This window comes from Chiloscyllium plagiosum, unplaced genomic scaffold (genome assembly GCF_037043375.1).
Source record: "Chiloscyllium plagiosum isolate Xiang-an unplaced genomic scaffold, Cpla_swu_hap1 HiC_scaffold_11, whole genome shotgun sequence".
Lineage (NCBI taxonomy): Eukaryota > Metazoa > Chordata > Chondrichthyes > Orectolobiformes > Hemiscylliidae > Chiloscyllium > Chiloscyllium plagiosum.
Window position 1 is genome coordinate 1,223,143 of NW_028270149.1, and position 17,035 is coordinate 1,240,177.

General features: G+C 43.9%; 1 protein-coding gene across 4 annotated transcripts in view; it reads left to right on the plus strand.

Annotated features, from left to right (window-relative positions):
• Window positions 1–17,035, plus strand: part of ints6l (integrator complex subunit 6 like) — a 166,264-nt gene that overhangs the window by 136,398 nt on the left and 12,831 nt on the right. For all 4 annotated transcript variants that reach the window (XM_087991830.1, XM_087991832.1, XM_087991833.1 and 1 more), the window contains 4 exons: window positions 6,376–6,502; window positions 7,684–7,826; window positions 9,520–9,757; window positions 13,650–14,057. In XM_087991830.1, coding sequence (XP_087847956.1) covers window positions 6,376–6,502; window positions 7,684–7,826; window positions 9,520–9,757; window positions 13,650–14,057 — 916 coding nt within the window. The remainder of the gene's footprint in view (window positions 1–6,375; window positions 6,503–7,683; window positions 7,827–9,519; window positions 9,758–13,649; window positions 14,058–17,035) is intronic.

Consider the following 17,035-nt stretch of genomic DNA (forward strand, 5'->3'; position numbering starts at 1 on the left):
ACTCTGTTTCCACCACCACAGCTGGCAACGCATTCCATGCATTCACAACTCTCTGCATAAAGAACCTTCCTGTGATGTCCCCTCTATACCTTCCTCCTAATATCTTAAAGCTATGACTCCTCGTGCCAGTCAATCCTTCGTCGACCTGTCTTGCCACCTCCTCAAGGAACTCAATAAGATTTGTGAGGCATGACCTGCCCTCGCGAAGCCATGCTGACTGTCTATAATCACACTATGCTTTGCCAAATAGTCATAAATCCTATCCTATCCCTCAGTATTTTTTCCAAAACTTTGCTGACCATAGACGTAAGACTGACTGGTCTGTAATTGCCAGGGATTCCCTTATTACCCTTGAAAAGAGGATCATCATTTGCCTCCTTCCAATCTTCCTGTGGAGAGTGAGGAAGCAAATATCCTCGCCAGCGGCTTAGCAACCTCCTTTCTCACTTCCCGAAGCAGCCTCGGATAAATCTGGTCTGTCCCTGGGGACTTATCAATCTTAATGTTTGCCAAAATTTCCAGCACATCAACTTCATCAATCTTGATCTGTTCAAGACTGTTTCCCGGCTCCTCAAAGCTCTCATTCCTGTTTTTTTTAAATGCTCTAAACCCTGGAACATCCAGCACCATTCCTGCCCCTGTGAAACCCATGTCTCTGTTACGGCCATAGCATCATATCCTCAAGTACTGATTCATGCCCTAAGTTCATCACTCTTATTTCAGACACTCCTTGCGTTAAAGCAGACACACTTTAACCGATTCCTTTGCTTCATAGAGTGAGAAACAATAGGTGCAGGAGTAGGCCATTCTGCCCTTCGAGCCTGCACCACCATTCAATATGATCATGGCTGATCATCCTTAATCAGTATCCTGTTCCTGCCTTATCTCCATAACCCTAGATTCCACTATCCTTGAGAGCTCTATTCAATTCTTTCTTAAATGAATCCAGAGACTGGGCCTTCACTGCCCTCTGGGGCAGAGCATTCCACACAGCCACCACTCTCTGGGTGAAGAAGTTTCTCCTCATCTCTGTCCTAAATGTTCTACCCCGTATTTTTAAGCTGTGTCCTCTGGTTCGGTACTCACCCATCAGCGGAAACATGTTTCCTGCTGCCAGAGTGTCCAATCCTTTAACAATCTTATATGTCTCAATCAGATCCCCTCTCAGTCTTCTAAACTCAAGGGTATACAAGCCCAGTCGCTCCAGTCTTTCAGTGTAAGGTAATCCCGCCATTCCAGGAATTGACCTCTTGAACCTACGCTGCACTCCCTCAATAGCCAGAATGTCTTTTCTCAAATTTGGAGACCAGAACTGCACGCAGTACTCCAGGTGTGGTCTCACCAGGGCCCTGTACAGCTCCAGAAGAATCTCTTTGCTTCTATACTCAATCCCTCTTGTTATGAAGGCCAGCATGCTATTAGCTTTCTTCACTACCTACTGTACCTGCATGCTTACCTTCATTGACTGGTGTACAAGAACACCCAGATCTCTCTGTATTGCCTCTTTACCTAAATTGATTCCATTGAGGTAGTAATCTGCCTTCCTGTTCTTGCCACCAAAGTGGATAACCATACATTTATCCACATTAAACTGCATCTGCCATGCATCTGACCACTCACCTAACTTGTCCAGGTCACTCTGTAATCTCCTAACATCCTCATCACATTTCACCCTGCCACCCAGCTTAGTATCATCAGCAAATTTGCTAATGTTATTACTAATACCATCTTCTATATCATTAATATATATTGTAAAAAGCTGCGGTCCCAGTACTGATCCCTGCGGTACCCCACTGGTCACTGCCTGCCATTCCGAAATGGAGCCGTTTATCACTACTCTTTGTTTCCTATCAGCCAACCAACTTTCAATCCAAGTTAGTACTTTGCCCCCAATACCATGCGCCCTAATTTTGCTCACTAACCTCCTGTGTGGGACTTTATCAAAAGCTTTCTGAAAGTCCAGGTACACTCCATCTACTGGATCTCCCTCGTCCATCTTCAGAGTTACATCCTCAAAAAATTCCAGAAGATTAGTCAAGCATGATTTCCCCTTCAAAAATCCATGCTGACTCTGACCTATCCTGTTACTACTATCCAGATGTGTCGTAATTTCATCCTTTATAATAGACTCCAGCATCTTTCCCACCACTGAGGTCAGACTAACTGGTCTATAATTTCCTACTTTCTCTCTCCCACCTTTCTTAAAAAGTGGTATAACATTAGCCACCCTCCAATCCGCAGGAACTGATCCCGAATCTATCGAACTCTGGAAAATAATCACCAACGCATTCACGATTTCTTGAGCCACTTCCTTCAGTACCCTGGGATGTAGACAAACAGGCCCCGGGGACTTATCAACCTTCAGATCTAACAGTCTCTCCAACACCAAATCCTGGCAAATATAAATTCCCTTCAGTTCAGGTCCTTCAGCCACTGTTACCTCAGAGAGATTGCTTGTGTCTTCCCCAGTGAACACAGATCTGAAGTACCAATTCAATTTTTCTACCATTTCTTTGTTCCCCGTAATATATTCCCCTGTTTCTGTCTTCAAGGGCCCAATTTTAATCTTAACCATTTTTTTGCCTTGCACATACCTAAAAAAACTTTTACTATCCTCCTTTATATTATTGGCCAGTTTACCTTCGTACCTCATTTTTTCTCTGCGTATTTCCTTCTTAGTAATCCTCTGTTGTTCTTTAAAAGCTTCCCAGTCCTCAGTTTTCCCACTTATCTTTGCTATGTTATACTTTTTCTCTTCTAACTTTATGCGTTTCTTAACTTCCCTCGTCAGCCACGGCCACCTATGCCTCCTCCTAGGATATTTCTTCCTTCCTTTTTGGAATGAACCTTCCCGATAGATTCACTACATCCTGTCACTGCCCCATCTACAACTGTCCCCCCTCTCAGATATGTAGCTCTGATTCCCACCCCCCTGCCAAACTAGTTTAAACCCTCCCGAACCACACGAGCAAATCCCCCATCCAGGATATTTGTGCCCCTCCAGTTCAGGTGCAACCTGTCCTTCATGTACAGGTCCCACCTTCCCCAGAAGGTATCCCAGTGGTCTATGTATCTGAAGCCCTCCCTCCTGCACCAGCCTCGCAGCCACGTGTTAAGCTGCATTCGCTGACTGTTCTTCATCTCACTATCTCGTGGCACCGGTAGCAAATCTGAGATCACTACTCTACTCATCCTGTTCTTCAGCTTCCAACTTAACTCTCTGTGGTCACTTTTCAGATCCTCAATCCCTTTCCTGGCTATATTATTGGTGCCAATATGTACCACGACTTCTGGCTGCTCGCTCTCCCCTTCAGAATCCTGTAAACCCGTTCGTCGACATCCCAGACCCTGGCACCGGGGAGGCACCATACCTATCGGGAGTCCCGTTCCTGACCACAAGATCTCCTGTCAATCCGTCTAACTATTGAGTCCCCTACCACTAGCATTTTTCTATTTTTCCCCCTTCCATTCTGTGGCTCAGTGCCAGAGACCTGACATCTATGGCTTTCCCCTGGTAGGCCATCCCCACCAGCTGTATCCAAAACGGTATACTTATTGCTGAGGGGAACGGCCACAGGGGATTCCTGCTCTGACCATCGGTTCCCTTTCCTCTCCCTGACTATAACCCAGCTGTCCTTATCCTGTGTCTGAAGAGTGACCACCTCCCTGTACATCCTCTCAATTTCCCCCTCAGCCTCTCGGATGATCCGTAGTTCATCCAGTTCCCTAACTCTGTTTTTGAGGAGCTTGAGTTAGGTGAACTTACCGCAGATGTGGTCGGCAGGGGCATGTGAATTGTCTCTCACCTGCCACGTTGTGCAAGAGGAACATACAACTGCCCTAACATCCATATCCTGCGGCTCTGAAAGCCCACACAGGACTAAACAAGGAAGAGAAGAAAAGAAAAAAAAGTGAGAAAACCTGAAAACTTACCGAGTTTACAGACTCTTAGTAAGGTTAGAGGAAATGGGTGGGAGGGAGGCCCTATGGTGTAGGGTCTCGGGTTTAGATTTCACCCGCTTAAAATCTTCCCGGCAGTCTTCGTTTCTCTCCGCACTCTTTCCTCTCCGCTCTGTTCAAAAAATGTTGTTTTATACTCACCTTCCCAGCGGTCCTCCGCTCCTCCCTCTCACCTCTTGGCAAATTTGTACCAGCTTCCACCACTTCCTCTGGTAGCTTATTCCATACACCTGATCAGCTCCTGGAGATTTATCCACCTTTATGCATTTTAAGACATCCAGCACCACCACCTCTGTGATATGGACATTTTTCAAGAGGTCACAATCTATTTCCCCATATTTTGTTTTTCCATGTCCTTCTCCACAGTAAGCAGTGATGCAAAATACTCTTGTAATATTTCCCCAACATAGGATGCCTTGCTAATCTTTGAGGGGTCCTATTGTCTCCCTAGTAACCCTTTTGTCTTAATGTATTTATAAAATCTCTTTGGATTCTCCTTAACCCTATGCACCAAAGCTATCTCATGTTCCCTTTCTTCCCTTCTGATTTTCCTCTAAAGTATACTCCTACTGCCATTATGCTCTTCTCAGGGTTGACTCGATCCTTGCTGTCTATACCTGACATATACTTCCTTCTTTTTCTTAACTAAAACCTCAAATTCTCTAGTTATTCAGCATTCCCTACACATAGATAAGAGTTACAGGGAAGTAGTTACTCCTAGGCACAAAGAAAGCTGGGTGACTGTTCAAAGGGGGAAAACACAGTCAGTAGAGGGATCCCCTGTGGTCATTCCCCTGAAAAACATGTATACCGTTTTGGATACTGTTGAGGGGACGACTTACCAGGGGTATGCAGTGGGGCCCAGGTCTCTGGCACAGAGCCTATACCTGTTGTATAGAAGGGAGGGAGGGAGAGTGTTAGTCATTGGGAGGCTTAGATAGAAGGTTTGTTGGGAGCGACACCACCTTATTAGCTTAAATCCTCCTAAGCAGCTCTAGCAAATCTCCCTACCAGTATATTAGTCCCCTTCCAATTCAGGTGCAATCCTTCCTTCCTTATAGGTCACTTCTACCCCAGAAGAGATTTCAATGATCCAAAAATGTGAATTCTTCTCCCCTGCACCAACTCCTCAACCACGCACTCATCTGCCCTATCCTCCTATTCCTACCCTCACTAGCTCGTAGCACTGTGTGTAATTCAGGTACTCTCGTGGACCACCTTTTTAAATTCCTGCCTTACGTCCTATATTCTCCCTTCAGAATCTCATCCTTTTTCCTTCCTATGTTGAGTGCCAATGTGTCCCTGCTGGTCCCACTCCCCTTTGAGAATATTCCGCACTGTCTCAGAGATATCCTTGACCCTGGCATCAGGGAGGCAACACACCAGTCTGATTTCACGCTGTTGGCCACAGAAACATCTGTGTGTGCCTCTGACTAGAGAGTCCCCTGTCACCATCGATTACTTGGGACCTGACCTACCCCTTGTTTATTAGAGCCAGTCTTGGTATCAGAAACTTGACTGTTCATGCTACATTCCCCTGAGAGTTCGTCACCCGCTACATTTTCAAAAACTGCATACTTGTTTGAGATGGGAGACACCTGAGCTCCCTGCCTCCCTTTCCTACCTTTCCTGGCGGTAACCCATCTACCTGACTGTATCTACAGTTTTTTTTCCCCTCCAGTAACTGCCATCCATCACATCCCCAGCTCCTGTAAATTTCTTAATGCCTAACTGCCGTTCCAACTGATCTGTGTGATCTGATAGGATTCGCAACCAAACACACTGCAGACATCATTATCAGTAACATGGAAATTTTCCCTAATCTTCCACTTGTCTGCTCCTGTGCTGTGAGCTCTCCCACACAGGTTCCTAAGGTCATCTGTGGATTTTGCTCTTTGTTAATTTTTCTTAGATGCACTCCGATGTCCAGAAATACTTGAACTCAAACAGCAAAGGCACTAACTGTGCCGATTGTTCAGGCAAGAGAAAGGGTACTTGAGTAGTTCTGTCGATTGAGCATCTTTAAACTTATTTGAACTGGAGTGGCTTGCCCTGCCATTTGAGGTGGCAGTTAAGAATCAGTCACATTATTGTGGATTTGGCATGTTGGCCAGACCAGAAACAAATAGCAGATTTCATTCTCATTACTTCAGTTAGGGCAACAGATCTGTTTTTGCAACAACTAATGATAGGTTCATGGTCACCATTACTGAGGATATCTCTCACTTCTAGATTTATGCATTGATTTAAGTTCAACCCACTGCCAGGGAGGGATTTGAACTCGTGTCTCCAGAGCATTAATTAGCTTGTGCTTCTGGATTGCGAGTCCAATGAAATATGCTAGCATTTCTTCATGTATTTTGGATTTCTTGCCAAGAAAGTGCAATTTTAAAATTACTTTATCTTTAAAACTAGGATGTTAAGCCTCAGACTTATAGGAATGCCTATGATATTCCTCGCCGGAGCTTGTTAGACCAATTAACAAGAATGAGATCAAATCTGCTGAAAACAACACAGAAACTGATCCGTGGGCAGGATGAAGGTAAGTTGAATGAGATTGGCATAACGTTGCAAATGCATGGCAGCAGATATATTCAATTTTCCATATCAGCTAATGGCAAAGAAAACTTTTGATGATCATCTTGTGCTGGAGATGTGAAGGATAAGAAGCCAAACTTGTCACAATTTCTGTGAATGAGGGCATCTCTGACCATTCGTTCATTTCTGGAATGTGGACTTTGCTGAGCCACCATTTAATACTCATCCCTAGTTGACCTTGAAAAGATCCATTTGGTGTAGGTACACCTCATTCTCTAGTGCAAGCTTACCTCTTACTCCGCTTTTGCCTTCGAGACATTTTAGCAATTTGACACAACTGAGTGGCTCACTGGGCAGTTAAGTGCCAACCATCTCATTGTTGTGGGTATGGAGTTACGTGTCGGTAAAGCAGGGTAGGGTGGTAGATTTCTACCCATAAAGGACTGAATAAACTAGATTGGTTTTTACAACAACTAGCAGTGCTTTCATGGTTGTCATCAGAATTTTAATTCCAGATTTTAAAAAAAATTTCAAGTTTTTTTTATGAAACATGTGCACACACACCTCATGCACACACTTGTAAATATGCTAAATATGCCTATACGCTTACACACACATCTCATCATCTCTAGTGCTGTTCGAATAAAATTCCCAAGACCTGAAAATGAATGAATTATTTAAAGTAATCAGATTGTTATTTTACTTAGAAGTATCAAAAGTATTAATATTAAATAAAAACAAAGAATGCTGGAAAAACTCAGCAGTTCTGGCAGCACCTGTGGAGAGAAAGCACAGTTAATGTCTCGAGTCTTGTGCAACTCTTCTTCAGAACTGAGGGGTTTTGGAGGCAGAGGAGGAGCAAGATGCAGGTGGTGTAGAGGCCCAATATTTTGTACTGGGTCTCTATATCATCTACCCTCTTGCTCTGCCTCTGTCAAAAGTATAAAGACAAACCTGTTTCCATCACTTTTCAGTTCTGAAGAAGTCTCATGCTGTACTTGAAACATTAGCTATGTCTCTTTGTCCATCTATGCTGCCAATCTTGCTGAATTTCTCCAGTGCTGTGTGTTTATTTCAACTTTTGCTCTTATTAAATGTTTTTCCATGCAACTACCAGACATGTGAAGTAATAATTGCACAACATAGATCTGTTGGAGCTAATGCCCAGCTTTCCTTTCATTGCAGATTATCTGCACAGTATTCCTGTGGCACAGATGGGTAATTATCAAGAATACCTGAAACTTATGCCATCGCCTCTTCGTGAGATTGATCCAGACCAACCCAAACGGCTCCATACGTTCGGCAATCCATTCAAGCAGGACAAGAAAGTAGGTAGCTGGCAGCATTGTAGCAGCAGGATACTTTGCAAGTTTGAGTTTTTATCAGTGTTAGACGGTACACGTGATGAGCAACCTTGTAGGCAATGAAATTGGATTTCAAGCTATAGTGCAGTGATCTCATATCGAGTGTTTAAGCCTGAGTGGGCACTGAACATGTAACTGATGAGAAATGTTGATCATGAACTGTCATTGCAGACACTGGTGTAGCCTGCAGTGTGTGTACGTACCTATCAAATATTAACTGGTTTTGACTGACAGCAACATTTTAATAACCTGTCTAGGACAACATACAATTACACTGCACCATTAACATCACAGACATTTCAAGGTGACCTATAAAACAGAGCAAGAATTAGAAATGGTGAGCAAATGCATGGCCATAATAGGAGTAAGCAGTTGGTGTTGAAGACTGGAGCACAAATTTGATGGATTGGAAACCGCTCCATTGGGTTGGTGAACTGGAAGGAAGGATTGGGTGGGGACTGCATAGAATTCAGAATGGAAGGGCAGTGAGTATAAGTGGGGTTGCAGGCTGATATGTTTAAATTTTACATTTAAAAGATGCAGTTCATTTTTTTTTTCACACTTTGTATCAAGCTTGAGCTGCCCTGCCTTTTCAGAATGCAGTCGCTTACACTTTGGCCTCTGATGAATGCCTGCAGAATAGCACATTACAGCAGAGTGGGCAGAAACCAAACTGACCACTTATCATTTTGATACGGGGATTTGAACACCTTTGATCAGAGTTGTTTCAGTGCAGAAGGAGATCAGTAGCTCCAGTATATCTGCACTGGCTCTTCAACCAATGAGCATCATTGCCTACTGCCAGCTCTTGTTTTTTTTTCTCTCCCCAACCCCCTCCACACCATTTATACCCAATAGTTATCCAGTGCCCTCTTGAAAGCCTGAATTGAATCTGCCTCCACTATGTTATCAGACAGGGCAGTGCAGTCCATACCCTAATTATTTGCTGAGTGAAACATTTTTTCCTTTTATCACCCTTGTTTCTTTTGCATATCACTTTAAACCTGTGACCTCCTGTTCTTTCCTTTTACAAACAGGAACAACTTCTTCCCTATCTACTCTGTCCAGATGCTCATGATTTTGAAAACCTCTATCACATCTCTGAGCCACCTTCTGCCCAAAGAGGACAGCTCCTAATTTAATCTATCCTCATCACTGAAGTTTCTCATTCCTAGAATCATTCTTATAAATCTCTTTTGCACTGTTTCGTGTGCATTCGCATCTTTCATGTATTGTGGTGCTAACTTTCCAGCTGAGATCTGATAGGTTAAAAAAAAAACCTAAGGATGCTGGAAATTAGAAACAAAATATGACCAGTATCTAGTACAATGTCAATGCCACCTCCATTTATACTCCTTATGCTTTATTAACTACTCTCTCCACCTCTCCTGTCATCTCCAATAATCTGTGAATATATATGCCCAGGTCCCTTTTCTTCTGCATCCCCTTTAGAATTATATCCTCATTTTATATTGTCTGTCAGTGTTCTTCCTTTCAAAATGCGTTACTTCAAATTTCTCTGCACCTGCCAAACATCTGTCCACTTCCTCACGTTGTCAGTGACCTTTTGGAGTTACACATGTCCTTTTCACAGTTTACAATTCTCCCAAGTTTTGAGTTATAATGCTGTTTTTGTGTTTGTTTTTTGTATAATCAGGGAATGATGATAGATGAGGCGGATGAGTTTGTGGCAGGACCACAGAACAAGGTGAAACGGCCTGGCGAATGCAATACACCTGGATCACTGAAGAGAAGGCGTAGTATGTCACCATTACTACGGCGACCTCAGACTCCACCTATCATCAATCACACTGGAGGAAAGGGGCCTCCTTCATCTCCAAGTCCAGGAGCTCAATCCCAGCCCAATATTGTAAAGCATGTCACAGTCCATAAAGGTAAAGATGCTGCCATCATTACAGCGTTACACCATTAACGTCTTTGATTCTCACAGATCATGAGATTTTACTTGCTAGTGATGGAGGTACTGGATGTTTGGTACTGTATCTACAAATATCCAATCACTCTACCATCAGTGCTCAGTAGCAGTATCTTGGTATCTACAGCATGCACTGCAGAAATTCACCAAGGCTATGTATAGCACATTCCAAACTTGCAGCCACTTCTATCAAGAAGGAATAGGTAGCAAACACATGGTAACATCACCACCTGCAAGTTCCCTTCCAAGCCACTCACCATCCAGACTTGGAAAGATATCGCTGTTCCTTCAGTGTTGCTGGGTCAAAATCCTGGAATTCCCTTCCTAATGCCATTGTGGGTCAACCCACAGCACAGGGACTGCAGATATTCAAGAAAGCAGCTCACCCTCACCTTCTCAAGGGCAACTATGAATGGGCAATAAATATTGCCCAGTGAAGCCCATGACCCATAGTGAATAAATAAAAATTAAATGACTAGATTGGTATGATCCCATGTGTCTGCTGCCCTTGACTGTCTACATGGAAGTGGTCATGGGCTTGGATGATGCTGTCGTAGATTCTTTCGTGAATTTCTGCAGTGTATCCTGTAAATACTGCTACTACTGAGCATTGGTGCTGGAAGGAGTGATGCTTGTGGATGTGGTGCCAATCAAGTGGGTTGCTTTATCCTGGATAGTGTCAAGCTTCTTGAGTGTTGTTTGAGCTGCACCAAATTAGGGGGAGTGGGGAGTATTCCATCACACTCTTCAGTTGTGTCTTGAAGATGATGGATAGGCTTTGAGGAGTCAGGAGGTGAGTTACTCTCCTCAGTATTCCTTGCCTCTGACCTGCTTTTGCAGTCACTATGTTTGTATGGTAAGTCCAGTTACATTTCTGGCCTTTGGTAACCCCCAGGAGGTTGATAGTGGGGGATTCAGTGATGATCACACCATTGAGTGTCAAAGGGCAGTGTTTAGATTTGTTTCTTAGTGGAGATGGTTATTGCCTTGCATTTGTGTGCTTTGAATGTTACTTGTCAGCCCAAGCTGAATATTGTCCAGGTCTTGTTGCATTTCAACATTGTCTGCTTCAGTATCTGAGGAGTTGTGAATGATGCTGAACGTTATGAATCATTAGCAAACATCGCTATTTATGATCTTCGGGTGGCGGGAAGGTCCAAATGATGAAGCAGCTGAAGATGGTTGAGCCTAGGACACTACCCTGAGGAACTCCTGCAGAGATGTCCTGAAGCCGAGAGGACTTGACATTCTACAACCACAACCTTTTTCCTATGTGCCAGGAATGACTCCTACCAGTGAAGAACTTGCCCCTGATTCCCATTGTTTCTAGTTTTCCTCGAGTTCTTTGCTGATACACTCAGTTGAAAGTAGTCTTGATGGCAAGGGCTGTCACTCTCTGCTCAGCTCTTTTCAGCTGTTTTTCATGCTTGAACTAAAGTAGTGATGAGGTCTGAGTGGCCCTGACAAAACCCAAACTGGACATCAGTAAGCAAGTTATTGCTGCTTGATAGCACTATTGATGAAACCTTCCATCACTTTACTGATGATTGATGGTAGATTGATGATTGACAGTGGACTGATGGTAATTGGCTGTGTTGAATTTGTCCTGCTTTTTGTGTGCAGGAAATAGCTGGGCAAAATAGTGGGTGGCACAGTGGTTAGCACTGCTGCCTCTCAGCGCCAGAGACCCGGGTTCAATTCCTGCCTCAGGCAACCGTCTGTGTGGAGTTTGCACATTCTCCCCGTGTCTGTGTGGGTTTCCTCTGGGTGCTCCGGTTTCCTCCCACAGTCCAAAGATGTGCAAGTTAGGTGAATTGGCCATGCTAAATTGCCCATAGTGTTAGGTGAAGTGGTAAATGTAGGGGAATGGGTCTGGGTGGGTTGCTCTTTGGAGGGTCGGTGTGGACTTGTTGGGCTGAAGGGCCTGTTTCCATACTGTAAGTAATCTCAATCTAAATCTAAATTTTCTACATTGGTGAGTCGATGGTAGTATTCTAGCTGGACTGGAACACCTTGGCTAGGGGAGCGACAAATTCTGTAACACAAGTCTTCTGTGCTGTTGCTGGAATGTTGTCAGGGCCCATAGCCTTTGCGGTATCCGGTGTCTCCAACCGATTCTTCTTGTCACATGGAGTTAATTAAATTGGCTGAAGACTGGTTTCTGTGATGCTCGGGACTACTGGAAGATTCCAAGATGGATCATCAACTGGATATTTATGGCTGAAGATTGCTGCAAATCTTTTGCACTGATATGCTGGAGCTTAGATCTGATCTATTGGTTGTGGGATTGCTTAGCTCTGTCTTTCACTTGCTGCTCATGCTGTTTGGTAGCTTCACCAGGCTGAGACCTCCTTTTTAGGTATATCTGGTGCTGCTCCATGCATTCCCTCCATTGATCCAGGGTTGATGCCCTGATTTGATGGAAATGATTGAGTGAGGGATATGCTGGTCAATGAGGTTGCAAATTCTGTAGCTGTTGATGGCCCATAGTGCTTCATGGATGCCTAGTCTTGGGTTGCGAGATCAGTTCAACGTCTGTCCCATTTGTCATGGTTTGTTATCGCAAAACACACGTTGTGTAGTCTCAATGTGAAAGCAGGACTTCATTTGGGATAGTCAGCATGGCTTTATGTGAGGGCAGGTCTTATCTCACAAACTTAATCGAGTACATTGAGGAAGTAACAAAGCTGATCTTTGAATGTAGAGTAGTGGAGTTTGTCTGCATGGACTTTACTAAAACATTTGACAAAATCCATCATGGTAGGCTGGCCCAGAAGATTAAGTCACATGGGATCCATGGTAAGTTGGATACAAAATTGGCTTGGCCATAGAAGACAGCTGGTAGCTGTGGAGGCGCATCTTTTTGATTGGAGGTCTGTGACCAGTGGTGTTCCACAAGGATCGGTGCTGGGACCTCTTGTTCATATATATTATACATATGATTTGGATGGAAGCTTAATGGGGTAGTGAATAATGAGGAAGGTTATCAAAGGATACAGCAGGATACTGACTTGTTAGAGAATGGAGAGATGGTTCATGGAGTTTAATCCAGACAGGTGTGAGGTGCTGTATTTTGAGGGTCAAATGAAGCAGCAAAGTATACAGTAAATGGCAGGATGCTTAGCATTGATAGACAGAGGGATCTTGGGATGCAAGTCCATAATTCCTTGAAAGTAGCAACCCAAATGAGATGGTAAAAAATGATGTACTTGCTTCATCAATTTGGGCACTGAGTATAAAAGTTGACAAGTCATTTTACAACTGTATAAAACTTCAGACAACGTATAGAGTTCTGTGTGCAGTTCTGGTCACCACACCACCAGAAGAGTGTGGAGGCTTTGAAGAAGGTGCAAAAGAGTTTTACTAGGATGTTGCCTGGATTGGTGTGTATTAGCTATAAGTGGGTGCTGGACAGCTTGTTTTTGCAAGAGAGTCAGAGGCTGAAGGGACCTGATAGAAATATATAAAATGGTGAGAGGCATGGATGGCGTAGATAGTCAGTCTTTTTCCCAGGATGAAAATGAAACATCAGGAGGCATAGGTTTAAGGTGAGACGACAGAAGTTGAAAGCAGATTTACAAGTAAAGTTGTTAATACAGAGGGTGGTAGGTGCCTGGAACATGCTGCCAGAGAAGGTGGTAGAAGCAGAGATGATAGCAGTATTTAAGAGGCACTTAGACACACACACAGTCAGGGAATAGGGGGATATGGATCAAGTGCAGGCAGTTGGGATTAGTTTAGAATGGAATCATGGTGAGCTGAAGGGGCCTGTTGCTTTTTTGTGTTATTTACTTTGTTATTGTTGTAGTAACTGCTGAAAACTTTTACTTTTATTTTTCTTTCACATTTAGATATGAATAGCATTCCATTGGTCGATGTGAGTGGAGAGAAGAGGATGGATGACTGGCAACCATCAGAGAGATTAGCTGAAGATGTCCCAGTAACGTCTCCAACAGAGGGACCTGCGTCAACATCCTCTCCTGCAATGGAAAACCTGTTGCCCAGTGACTTTCAGGCTGTCTCCGAGCTCAATCATGTGGCTGAGGATGTACTTGATCATAAGCTTGGGACAGATACAGTTATGAGAGACTCGGTGGAGAGCCCATCTGAGACTGATGATGAAACAGATGTGGCAGTAGAAAACAATCCAGGCTTATCCTTTGCTGTGTCTGACAGATTGCAAGTTCACCCAGTGGTGGAGGGTAACAATGCTGAACTCAGGATTAGAGTCATGAAGGAGATTCGCAAACCTGGTCGAAGTAAGGGTCTTTCTTGTAGTCATTAGTAATGCTATAGACAGATCTGTTCCAAAAGCTGTTGACTAGCATCACTTGCTTCTATTCATTCCAAGGGAGTTGTGATTGGGGTGAGGGAGAGATTTTAATAACAGAGCAGTACAGCACAGTACAGGTCCTTCGGTCCATGATGTTCTGCTGAGCATTTATCTTAATCTAAGATCAACCTAACCTACACACTCCTCAATTTACTGCTGTCCATGTGCTTGTCCAGCAGTCACTTAAATATCCCTAATGTTTCTGACTCTACTGTCATCGCTGGCAGTGTATTTCTCACACACACTTCTCTGCATAAAAAACTACCTCTGACACCTCCCCTATAACTTCCTCCAGTCACCTTAAAATTATGACCCCTTGTTACAGTCATTTCTGCTCTGGGGAAAAGTCTCTGGCTATCTACTCTATGCCTCTCATTACCTTGTACACCTCTATCAAGTCACCCCTCTTCCTTCTCTCCAAAAAAGCCCGGCTCACTCAACCTCTCTTCATAAGACAAGCCCTCCAATCCAGGCAACATTCTGGTAAATGTCCTCTGCACCCTCTCTACAGTATCTACATCCTTCCTACAATTTATCCAGGTTGAACTCCATCTGCCACTTCTCAGTCCAGCTCTGCACCCTGTCAATGTCTTGTAGCCTGCAACAGCCCTCGACACTGTCTACCACACCCCCGGCAAACTTACTAACCCACCCTTCCACTTCTTCATCCAAGTCATTTATTAAAAACTACAAACAGCAGAGGGCCAAGAACAGATCCCTGCAGAACACCACTGGTCACTGACCTTCAGGTGGAATACTTTCCATCCACTACCACTCACTGTCGTCTTTCGGCCAGCCAATTCTGTATCCAGACAGCCAAATTTCCCTGTATCCCATACCTCCTAACTTTCTGAATGAACCTACTGTGGGGAACCTTATCAAATGCCTTACTGAAATCCGTATTCACCACATCGATTGCTTGACTTCGTCAACTAGGATAAATAGACAAAGTCTCTTCCCTGGGGTTGGGGAGTCCAGAACTAGAGAGCATAGGTTTAGGGTGAGAGGAGAAAGATATAAAAGAGACCTAAGGGGCAACTTTTTCACACAGGATGGTACGTGTATGGAATGAGCTGCCAGAGGAAGTGGTGGAGGCTGGTACAATTGCAACATTTAAGAGGCATTTGGATGGGTATATGATATGGGCCGGGTGCTGGCAGGTGGGACTAGATTGGGTTGGGATACCTGGTCGGCATGGACAGGTTGGACCAAAGGGTCTGTTTCCATGCTGTACATCTCTATGACTATGACTCTATAACTTGTCTCGTCACATCCTTAAAGAACTCGATAAGACTTGAGGCATAAGCATGAGAAATATGTTGGGGTTGCATTTATCAGACAAAAATAACAGAAATTAAATCATATGTCCTTAGGGACCAGAGAGGTGCTGTGACCGGTTTAGGGTGAGAGGGGAAAGATATAAAAGAGACCTAAGGGGCAACTTTTTCCACACAGAGGGTGGTACGTGTATGGAATGAGCTGCCAGAGGAAGTGGTGGAGGCTGGTACAATTGCAACATTTAAGAGGCATTTGGATGGGTATATGAATGGGAAGGGTTTGGAGGGATATAGGCCGGGTGCTGGCAGGTGGGACTAGATTGGGTTGGGATACCTGGTCGGCATGGACGGGTTGGACCAAAGGGTCTGTGTCCATGCTGTACATCTCTATGACTATGACTATAACTTGTCTCGTCACATCCTTAAAGAACTCGATAAGACTTGAGGCATAAGCAAACTGTTTTTCCAAATAGTCATTAATCCTATCTCTCAAAATCCTTTCCAGTACCTTGCTTACCACAGATGTAAGACTGACTGATCTGTAATTGTCAAGAATTTCCCTGTTCCCTTTCGAGAACAGAGGAACAACTTTCGCCACCTTCCAGTCATCCGGTACTACTCCCGTGGAGAGTGAGGATCTAAAGATCATCGCAAGATGCTCATCAATCTCATTCCTCGCTTCCCATAGTAACTTTGGATATATCTGGTCCAGCCCTGGGGGATTATTTATCTTGATGCTTCCCAGAATTTCTAGCACATTCACTTTCTTCATTTCAGTCTGGTTCAAGTCTATTAACCTGGTCCATGGTGTTCTCACTATCAACAAGGTCCCTCTCTCTAGTGAATACTGAAGCAAAAAACTCATTTCGGGCCTCCCCTACTTCTTCAGACTCCAGGCACAAGTTCACTCCACTGTCCCTGATCAGCCCTACCCGCTCTCTGATCATTCTCTTAATCCTCATTTAAGTATAGAATGCTTTTAGGTTTTCCCTAATCCTTCCTGTTAGAGAATGCAAGGGCAGTCAGTTCAAGCAGTTTATTCTGAAGCCACAATTATACCAAAGTAAATTTTAAGCTAACAGAATCAAAATAAGCATGAGAAATGTGTTGGGGTTGCATTTATCAGACAAAAATAACAGAAATTAAATCATATGTCTTTAGGGACCAGAGAGATGCTGTAACCGGTAGACACTATTTCTGTCTGAATGTATTACACCCATGTCCCTGTGAACAGTGCCCTTCTAGAAACAGAAAGTCAGTGCAGGCGTAGATGGCCAGCTCTTTGACCAGCTCCACCATTCAATATGATGCTGGCTGGTCATCCAATTCTGTACACTGTTCCTACTTTCTCCCCATACCTCTGTGAACCCTTTAGCCTGAAGTACAATATTTATCTCCTTCTGGAAAGTATTCAGTCTTGTGGCCTCAGCAGCATTCTGTGGCAGAGAATTCCACAGGCTCACCACTTTCTGGGTGAAGACATTTTTCCTCATCTCAGTTATAAATAGCCTACAGTATTTCCTTAAACTGTGACCCCCCTAGTTCTGAACTCCCCATTCATCAGGAATATCCTTCATGCGTTTACCCTGTCTAATCCTGTTAGAATTTCATAGGTTTCTATTAGATC